General features: G+C 42.5%; 1 protein-coding gene across 1 annotated transcript; it reads right to left on the reverse strand.

The window, feature by feature from the left end:
• Positions 1-7,800: 7,800 nt before the first annotated feature.
• Positions 7,801-8,487, reverse strand: LOC119827100 (cyclin-dependent kinase 2-interacting protein-like). Its single transcript, XM_038348543.1, has one exon. It carries the CDS (start codon positions 8,485-8,487, stop codon positions 7,984-7,986), a length of 504 nt encoding a protein of 167 aa, XP_038204471.1. The 3' UTR covers positions 7,801-7,983.
• Between the last annotated feature and the right edge of the window lie 2,511 nt (positions 8,488-10,998).

Here is a 10,998-nt window from a genome sequence, read left to right on the forward strand (position 1 = left end):
TGCACTCTATGCACTACAATACAGTTCGCAGGCTTCCGGCAAGGGGCTGGAGGTTGAAATACACAAACACACACAGAGACAGACACACGGACATCTAATCACTGGTCCAAAAGCCCTTCTTTTAATAGCACAATGGAGGCTTAAATACCCAGCAGTCAATGGCCAACAGGTGAAAATCCCATCCTCTGATCCTCTAGGGAAGGCACAGCTTTTAGTAACTCCAATTAGAAGGCTCTAGGCAGGGAAGAGCAGCTGGAGGCCAGGACTCCAATTGGTCCCAACATGAGCCCTTCCTTTAGGGCTTTAGGCTCACTTTTCCTTATATGGCTCCCTAGACAAGGAGGTGGCTCCATCTGCTGTCCTGATAATTGGTTGTTTCAGATTTGTGAATGAATCAGCCTGTATAGGTGCTTCAAAACGTAATGGAAGACCCTGGAAGATTTCATGCTGCTTTTCCCGAGTTTCACACCTACAGGTACTTTTCTCTAGGTTGCTTCTTTCTGCTGGAGCCTTGTCCACCTCTATCCTTTGACTCTTGGAAGATGGTTTACTGTTACATCACTACAGAACTGTGCTCCATGTGGCTATTGACATTAAAATGAATATTGAGTAAAGTAGAAAATCATTCCTCCAGTCACATTGTTTATATTTCTGATGCTTATGTAGCTATAGGTACCATGTGTCCATACAACACGTCTATCACAGAAAGTTCTACAGAACACACCTGCAGAACTCCTTTCATATCTTCTATGTTAAGCATGTATATTCAACATGCAATATTTGCCAGTGTCTGCTGTAAATACTTCTGCCACAACTAAAGGCAGCCTACTGATGCGATGTCGCTGGACTTGGCCTGGGAAGAAGATGCACACGGTATCTCTTGAGAACAAATGTAAACTGGACTCAGATCACTCCTGACTTTAGGAGAAAAAAATCTTTCTTGATGGTAGAGGATACTGATTTTGTTTTCTGCACTGCAATTTCATTTTAAAGCAGGGCTGGGTTTCTAAAATAGTATTAGAAGTGGTTAGTAATTTATTGAATTTGAGGCCAGGATAGAAAGGTAAGTAAAACACAATGACATGGAAGAAATGAGACTTTTCATGTTTTGATTCTTTTCTGGTTTGAGAAAAGCATAGAACTTCAGATACCATGAATGAACTCCAAATTGTTCACAGAGTCAGTATGTGTGTTCCAAACGTCATCTTGTCAAATACGAATAAAACATATGCTCGCTGAAGATCAGGATGATACACCTGGTATCTTTCCTAAAGACACCTCAATTAATGTAGCCCAGGATAGCAAATGACCTGTGTTTACTTAGAACCAAAATGATGTAAAACTTCGAGTTACTAGAACTCCCCTCTCATTACTAATTCTGAAGAAGAGCTTTCATAAATTTACCTGATGACTTTACTTACAAAATAAAATTCTTTAAATTTTTAACCTTGTTGTCAAGCAGGCTGGTAGTAGAGGGGGAGGAAATGGGGTCTTAAGTTCTTAGCAACAGTTAGAGATGTAATTGGGGCTCACACAAATCCTGTACACACCCATTATGAAGATACTTAATTTGATTCCTCTTAGAGAAATTCATACCTGTACTTAGATAATATGTTTAATTCTTTCCCTGAGTAACTCTCTATTAATGTTTAAAATACCACTTAACAGCAGGATGTCAATGACACAGGACAACAGGAGCCCCAATGACAGTCCGTTATCCATGGCTTAGCAGAAGTCAGAGGTCTCCACTCTGGCAGTGAACACTGCAGGTAAAGATGAGTGGGCTGAAGAGTAAACTGTGACTCATTGGCCACACTACAGCTTCTAAGACAAGATTCTTCTTCTTCTTCTTTTTTTGTTTCTTTGTTTTTTTCATTAAAATTTGGTTTTCTTTTGGGGGGCGACTTGCAAGGGCAGATGGCAGATGGGGAAGATGATTGGGATCAAAATCTATCTGTGAAATTCACAAAAAAATCAATAAAAGTTAATAAAAAACTTTTCACTAAGAAAAATACCCCTTAAAAATCTCCAACTTGGTTTTAATCTTATTCTCTCTCTCTCTCTCTCTCTCTCTCTCTCTCTCTCTCTCTCTCTCCCCTCTCTCTCTCTCTCTCTCTGTCTCCCTCCCTCTCTCTCTAATGGAAGCCATAAAATAAATCCTGCTTTTGTCTAAATTAAAGTCCCTAATGAAAGGGAAATCATCAAACTTTTGCTTGGGATGTCGTAGAGCTATGTTCCTGGCCTTTCACCAGTGACATTATAATTGTATTTTGGGTAAAACATGGGAATGTATAATAGAGATCTTTGAAAACCTTCCCTGTGTCACTGGAAACAAGGCTCAGATTAAGTTGGGCTCATGTCTTACACTATCCACATACGGGGTACTGAAGCATGAAGGGTGACGAGACTCACGTGTCGTGCTGTAAAATCAGAGGCTGGGTCAAGAAGAGAGCTTCTGTGAGTGCTTCTGTTGGTAGGCATGTGTACAGCACGTCACAGGGTGTGGACAATAAACCACAGCAATGCCTTACCCATTGGTTTGGAGTGGAAAGATATGTATGTGCGTGTTTGTGTGTTTGCAGTTATGAATGACTTGCAGGTATGAAGTCAAAACTGAGAAATGTGCTTAACATAAACAAAACTTGCCATTTAAATGTCCTTAGAAATTATTTTTGAGCTGGTTTAGACACTTGCAGGATTTGCTTAATATAATGTCTAAACTGTTTTTAGAGGTGATGTGTGTTTACAGTCATGAGAAGAAATGGGCACATCTAAGTGGCCACCTTGTCTGTGAGAAATAGGTTTGATGCTGTTAATTTCATCTCCAAAACACTTTTAAAAAGCCGAAAGTTTCCAATTTCCTGAACCTCTAGTTCTGCATGCCTCTGTTGCTAAAACTGTCCTTAATTGTAGCAGCTGCATTTGGTGTCAGTTACCAGCTGAAGAGACGCTCTGTTGAACCCATTTATTTCTGCAGGCTGATTATGGCTGTGTTGAGGCTTTTGGGAGCCTGCCATTCCAAAGTTGGTCCAGTCAAAGCTGAGTGACCTTGAATGACAATGAGTAGAATTTCAATGAATGAGCGGTGTCCAAATGTCAGAGAGTCGGCATGACTTGAGTCTGGGGAGTCAGAGTTTGAATTTGACCAAAGAAAAAAATAAGGTAGCATTCTTAATCCTCAAAAGGTCACACAGTATCTAACCCCGGATTTATCAAAGCCCAAAAATTTGATGTGGTTGGCACCACAGAGATTGGTTACAGGAGCTGCTTTTATTTCTTGCAATTGTTTTTAAAATCCAATATAGGGAAAATTAGGCAGCCTGCTGGGAGGAGGAAATGAATGTGTAGCCTGGTAAAGTGACCCAGCCGCTGCCAGGAGCTACACAGAGCTTGAGTGGGTTCAGGAAGGAGTGGAGACATGCTAATTGCTTTTGCGTATATTTCTTGTTCATGTGTGATATTTTTAATATGTTCACATTTATTTTGGGAAAACAGTCTTGTATATCATGAAATCCATGAAAACCAAAATACCAAGAGGAACATTGTTGTTTCTTGTTGTTGCTCTTAGTGTTGGCTTGGATTAGGAAATAAGAAAATGAAAAGAAATAAGCAGTTGTGTTTTTACCATTGCTCTTTCCAAAATCACTTGACACACAGTTAAGATAACCGTGAAAGTGTGTTGATTCTTCCTCAAGTTACTCATATACTGTTATAAGCAAAAGAGGGCTCTCACACCATTTTCTGTTTATAGATCATTTCTAGAGAAAAGATGGAAAATGTGAGAAGGCAGCTATTCTAACCAGATGTAACCAGAATCTTGTCACCACACACACACACACACACACACACACACACACACACACACAAACACACACATTTGCATGAAGTCAAGACTCAGCAAATAAATTAATAAACAAAAACAGAAGACCAAAGAATTCCTCATTACAATTAAAACATTTCCAGAGAGTATGTATGTTTTTATTTTTATCTAGAAATACTGTTGTTGCAATCGGTCAAGAAATTAATCTGGAGGCTGGAGAGATGGCTCTTGGGTTAAGAGCACTTGCTCTTCCAGAGGATCCCAGTTTGGCTTGTGGAACGCACATCACTGTATTCTACAGTGGCTTGTAACTTCAGCCTCAGGGGAACCCAGCACTACCTTCTGGACTCTGTCAACATCCACACACATGTGCCTTACCTCCACACAGATACACATAGATACCTATTATTAGAAAGATAAAGAAACTGGTTGCAAAAGATGCCTCAGTATGTAAAGGTGCTTGTTGCCCAAGGATGAATGCCTGAGGACCCAAGTGTGATCTCTGGAACTGACTTAAATGTGGAAGAAGACAACCAGTTTCACAGAGTTGACATGTGACCTCCACATGCATGCTGTGACATTTGCACTCCCCACTCACACATATACACATAAAATAATAAATAAGTACATTAAGAATAATGAATCTTAAAAATTATTAATTTGTACTTAGCTAAGTTACTGGATTTCATTTTAATGAATATTACCACAATTTAAAAAAATAGATGACTATTTCTAGACAAATTGTCCAACAGAAGGAGAAAATGTCCCACTGTTTCTGAAACTCTGACGTGGGTCCAAATGAAGTTTGGATAGGCTGGCAGAAAGTAGCAGAAATGACATCACAGCAATCAGAAGCCTGCATCTAAGAAGGTGCTGGGTGTTTTAGAGTGTACTTTTGTAGAGAACACTGTCTTGGGGAAATTACTGGCCCAGATGCTGGATAAGTGACTTGGTCTAACAGACCTAGACATGAAAGAGAGCTGGGGTCATATCCTGAACAACCCAAAATTTAAGTCACAAACTTAACGTCACATGCCCCAGTGTTTAGTGGATGCTTTCTTCGAGGAGTTATGGTTATGGTAGCAGTAGATTCAGATACAGAGGAGTAGTTTCTGCATTGATTGAAAGTGCATATAGCTCATTAATTCTTCATTCAACTATTGATGCTTTATGAAAGTAAGGAAGACCTTGAAGTGACAGCGTAGTTTAGCACAGACATCTCCCACAGGACATTTATTTATTGAGTTGATATGACCTGGGGGCAAAGGTTTCCGCTCTCTGCCTCGCAGCAGTCACATGCAAACATATTTAGGTCTCTCTCAGTCTGACAGATGACAAGTGTCTAGCAGTTACCAAGTCAATATCGCAGAGAACCTTCTGAAAGCAGCATTCTTCAGATCCCAGCCAAGAGCTTTCTCTGTGGGCAATTGGCGGTGGCTTTATAATGGGTAATGCCCCCTGGAATAGCTGTACTTGCCATGACAGGTGACCAGGCTTGCCAAGAGTGCATCTGGGGGAATCGAAGCACCTTTTCTATTTGCCAGACTCATCGCTATTGTGTGTGTGTGTGTGTGTGTGTGTGTGTGTGTGCGCGCGTGTGTGTGATGGATCAGAGTAACAGAGTTTTCAGGCTTCATGCATTCTCTTCTTGACCAATTTTCCCACCACTTTTACCCCCCTGCTAGATAAAATAATGGAATATTGAGGAAGTCTCTGGGCTTCTGAGTCCCAGAAGGACAGGCTTTTGTCTGTGATGAACAGGTGGGATTTTGATTTAAAGCAGAGGCTATTTAGGATTCATTCAGGGGAATTTTCCTCTCCATCACCTTGTTTGTCTAGTGAGTTGCTTCTTACGGGCTCTTCAGAGCCCTCTGTGAGATAACCACAGTCACACTGGATCTTCAAATGTTTTTCAAGGACAAACACTTCTCCCGCAGGTTTCATTAACCGCAATCATTCTGTTCTGAACTACATATTTATTCTGATTAATTCAACTTTAGCTTCCTTACTGCTTCACTGAATTTGTCACGGTTAAAAGAATCCTGAGAAGTTTTATGAAAGAAGTGCTGAAAGCCGGTTTAGGTTCAGGATTAAGTGCGCAGAGAACCTTTTGTATGTGGTGGGAGGCCGAGGCACACAGAGAATGAGATAGAACGCGGAGCTAGATTCTTCCTGAGCCTCTGGCTCAGCATCGTTCGGTTTTGAGAAAATTTCAGAGGCATGAACGCGGAGACTTCATCCATCCAGAGGATTGACTACTTCCCGCCCAGTCCTCATCCAAGAAGAGTAGCACAGGCAAAATAATGCAGTAAGCAGCATTGACCAGCAGAGGGCAAGCGTGCCACAGTGAAGTCACAATCTTCCCCCTGTTTTGACTTGGACCAGTTGCACACCGCTCTCCAAACCAACTGATAGAGAACATACAAGCCGTTCTTTCGTGTGCTTTTGCTTTCCAAATTCTTTCTGTTGAAAGGGTGGACGAGGAGAGTCATTCCGGCAAGGTTTAAATCTTAGCTTCCCTACGGCAGGAAGTTCTTGGTAAGGATTATCTACCTTCCGTTCACCCAGGTCTGTATACAAAAATGGCGATGGTCCATGCAGGCCGATTGCTCTTTGATCTTTCAAACTCGTCTCTGCCAGCCATGATGCTACATTACTGACATCCCAGCCCTTGTGAAGCTGAGGGAAGAGAGAAGCTGAGGCTCATTGTGAGGCCTGGTTTCAACAAAATTAATCAGCCATTAAGAGATGGCTCAGTGGTTAAGAGCGCTTGCTGCAGATACGTGCTGGTAATTCTGGCTCCTGGAGGGAGATGAAGACAGGAGAATTCCAGGATCTCACTGACTAACCAGACTAGCCAACTGGTGAGAGATCTTGTTAGGAGAGAGATCTTGTTTCAAAAATTAAGGTGGAGAATGACAGAATAAGACAACTAATGTTGATCTCTGGCCTCCATACATGAGTGGACCACCCTCTACTCCACACGTATATGTTTACACACACACACACACACACACACACACACACACACACACACATACACACACCCCAAGAAAGATAGAATTATTTGTATATTTGTCAGTAGATATATCCATATGCATGTGACCATTTTTTTTTGTATGATGACATTTATCCATCTGTATAAGAAAATGAACAGCAAGATTCTCTTGATTCGGTGTCCCCTGTCCCCATCTCCTAGCCTGCAGCCTCCCCGTCTGTCCCAGCAGCTGCTACATGGCAGTGTGCTTTTCTGGTTGTGTCACCCAAGTCATGAATCTGGCCAGTGGGACAGAGACACTGAGCCGCTATTGCTACTTTTGTGTTGCCTGGCTCAGCTAGTGGCTGGGAGAGCCGAAACACTTTAAGGAGCTGTACAGAAAACGCAACTGCAGCACTCGGGCCTTTGTAATCTTGGTCTGGTTTTGCAAGGACCTGTCATAAATTCTAAGCTCTACTTTTAGTCTTTGTAGCAGGGATGTAGCAGAGGTTTGGGACTTGGCACACCTTGTTTGAAAGGTAAGCTCTGTCATCGCATGCACGAGGGACAGATTCTTTGGTTTATTTACAGCTCAGAGCTCTGAGCTCCACTGAAGGAAATGAAGTATGCTATGCATTTTCCAGACATAGACATTGAGCTTCAGGGAGTCCCAGTGTCTGTGTGCAGTACTGAGTGTGTGCAGTATTAACAGACATGTTCTTCTGCAGAGATGCTGAATATAAGCCATGATTTCTTCTGGTGTGGCATTGAAGACACGGCAGTCTAAACTGAAGCTGGAGGCAGAACTAACTGTGGTAGCATTAGTAAGAAGCAATGTATTTCCTGATGGTCCCTCTGGTTTTTTTTTTTGTTTTTATTTTTATTTTTTTGAGATTGGTACAGTTTCCCAGAGCAGGTTTGTGCTTATCTGCACACACTGAGCTGGTTTTATTTTCTTTTTTCTTTTTTTTTTCATGGTTTATTTATTTTTTTTCTTCTTATTTATTTTACTCTGTGGTGGTCACATGACAGTCTGGGACAGGGTAAAAGGGGAGGACAGCTGCACGAGTGCTCTGTGTCTGGAGAGGTGCAGTGGCTGCCTCGGGCCCAACAGTTCCCACCCAAGTGACTGTCCAGCCAGTGGTCTGAGCCCTGAGGCTGTGGTCACAGGCAAGCTGACTGGCAGTTACAGGGCCCGGTGCCCTGTTTCCAGGAGCATGCTCTCCAGCTGCAGCTTGCTGTCGCTCTCTATGTATGGCTGGTGGAGCCACATGGACAGGTAAGTCAGGATGAGGTTGTGGTCAGCAGTGTGGGCCAGCTCAGCACCAATGGTGTGCTTCAGGAGGAGCTCCTTCTTGTATGCACTGGAGAGCTGGTAGGAGACCTCATAAAAGAAGGCCGTGGGCCATGTGTGAAATAGAAGGGGCCTGTTACTTTCTTCCCTGTAATGGTAATTTTCTAGTTCACAAATTCCCTTGGTGGTTGAAGACAGCTTTTCCATTTTCGTTTGTATTTTAGTCAAGCCATCCAAGGTGACCTGCAGCTCCTCACATAACGCTTCAAGTTCCTTATCATATTCCAGAGTCGCCTTCTCTCCCTTTTCACTGGAAGCTGGGCTGCTGCTCTCTAATTCAACCTTCTCTTTACTCCTTCCATGCGGTCCACAGGTAGATATCAACAAGAAGCTCATGGTTTATTTTTTTATATTTAAAAATTTCCATCTCCTCCCCTCCTCCTCCCCCTTCCCTCCCCTCCTCCTCCCCCTTCCCTTCCCTCCTCCTCCCCCTTCCCTCCCCTCCCCTCCACCCATACCTCCCCTCCCTCCCTCTCCAGGCCAAGGAGCCATCAGGGTTCCCTACTCTATGTTAAGACCAAGGTCCTCCCAACTCCCGCCAGGTCCAGGCAGGTGATCGAACAAGCTGAGAAGGCTCCCACAGAGCCCGTCCATGCAGAAGAATCAGAGCCCAGGGCCATTGTCCTTTGCTTCTCAGTCAACCCCCACTGTTGGCCACATTCAGAGAGACGGGTTTGGTCGCATGTTCCATCAGTCCCATTCCAACTGGAGTTGGTGATCTCCCATTAGTTCTGTCCCACTGTCTTCATGAGTGAACACACCCCTCACGTTCCTGACTTTCTTTCTCATGTTCTCTCTCCTTCTGCTCCTCATCAGGACCTTGGGAGCTCAGATAGCATAAGATATCTGGGAGTAACTCTAACCAAGGAAGTGAAGGATTTATTTGACAAGAACTTTAAGTCTTTGAAGAAAGAAATTGAAGAGGATACCAGAAAATGGAAGGATCTCCCCTGCTCGTGGATTGGGAGGATCAACATAGTAAAAATGGCAATTCTACCAAAAGCAATCTATAGATTCAATGCAATCCCAATCAAGGTCCCATTAAAATTCTTCACAGAGATTGAGAGGACAATAATCAACTTTATATGGAAAAACAAGAAACCCAGGATAGCCAAAAAAATCTTATGCAATAAAGGTGCTTCTGGAGGCATTACCATCCCTGACTTCAAACTCTATTACAGAGCTACAGTATTGAAAACAGCTTGGTATTGGCATAAAAACAGAGAAGTTGACCAATGGAATCGTATAGAAGACCCGGATCTTAAACCACAAACCTATGAACACCTGATTTTTGATAAAGGAGCCCAAAGTACACAATGGAAGAAAGAGGGCATCTTCAACAAATGGTGCTGGCATAACTGGATGTCAACCTGTAGAAGAATGAAAGTAGATCCATATCTATCACCATGCACAAAACTCAAGTCCAAATGGATTAAAGACCTCAATATTAATCGGAACACATTGAGCTTGATAGAGGAGAAAGTGGGAAGTACTCTACAACAAATGGGCACAGGGAACCATTTCCTACGCATAACCCCAGCTGCACAGACATTAAGGGCAACATTGAATAAATGGGACCTCCTGAAGCTGAGCAGCTTCTGTAAAGCAAAGGACATTGTCACTAAGACACAAAGGCAGCCTACTGACTGGGAAAAGATCTTCACCAACCCTGCAACTGACAAAGGTCTGATCTCTAAAATATATAAGGAACTCAAGAGACTAGACTGAGCTGGTTTTTGAATGCTGTGTGGCAAGGATGTAACTAAAATGTTATTTTACACTCATAAGAAAACATGCAATGTGGTAAATAGGCCACCACAGCTTTTATCAAATGTTCACTTCCACACTAGACATTTTGTTCTTTGATAAAGATAACAATACAATAGAAAAATCAATGTAACTTTTATCTATCTGCGCTGAAAACAAAATACAGAAAGACTTCAAATGTAGAGAAGTCAAACTCAGGTTGTAAGAAGCATAAGGCATGTGAGGTCCAAAGGGGGCTTTTTGTTTCTGAGCTGGTGACCTGGGGCTGTAGCATTGGCTGCCTTTGGGTTGGAAGCAAAATTACAAGCAGTGAACGTGGACTTGGTGAATAGATGAGGAGAGCATCAACTCCCGACTTTTCAAAGAAATAGCTCCCTTGCACATCCTGCCAATCAAAAACCTGTTTTAAATAGCAGATTCTTCTGAAAAAACTTCCATGAAAGTTAAGTTTCTCACTATCCGTTCTCCGGTTTGACCTGGTTTTATCAGGCATTTCAAGTACTTCTTTTCTAAACTAGCTTGAAAGATGAAATAGTCTCCATTCGAGGGAAGTGAAAGAGAGGGAAAGGGCAATTTTAGATTGAGATATTTTGGAAAGGGTGCTGACTAGGGAGAAGTCCCTGCTTAGAAACAGCAGGGGACAGACTTAGTTCCTGGAGGTTGGAGGTTAGATGTAGGCAGAGGCCAATTGATTCAAATTACTCAGATTACATATAAAGGAGGAAAAAGTGATTTAAATAAGCCAGTGACTGACGATTCACGGCAGGAATCCTGCTTGGCTAGACTACCGCACACAGGTGATGCTCCTGTAACAGCTGGAGAACTACCTAGGCTGTTCCTCTTAAAGAGGCAACTAGGTCCAAATCTCTAATGCCCATCTGTAAACAGAGTAGATCCAGGCTAGTACTCAGCAAACACTGATGTAATTAAACATGGATGCTTTGTGCTTTGGGTAAACTTTGCTATGCTCATTTGATGAGTGTGGGGGAGATCAAAGAATACCTACCGTCTTTGTGAGAGAGTAGCTGGGGCAATAGGCACTTTTCTTTTGTCTATTTGTAGTTATCCCCACTTCCCCCT

This window comes from Arvicola amphibius, chromosome 12, assembly GCF_903992535.2.
Source record: "Arvicola amphibius chromosome 12, mArvAmp1.2, whole genome shotgun sequence".
In the NCBI taxonomy this organism is placed as follows: domain Eukaryota; kingdom Metazoa; phylum Chordata; class Mammalia; order Rodentia; family Cricetidae; genus Arvicola; species Arvicola amphibius.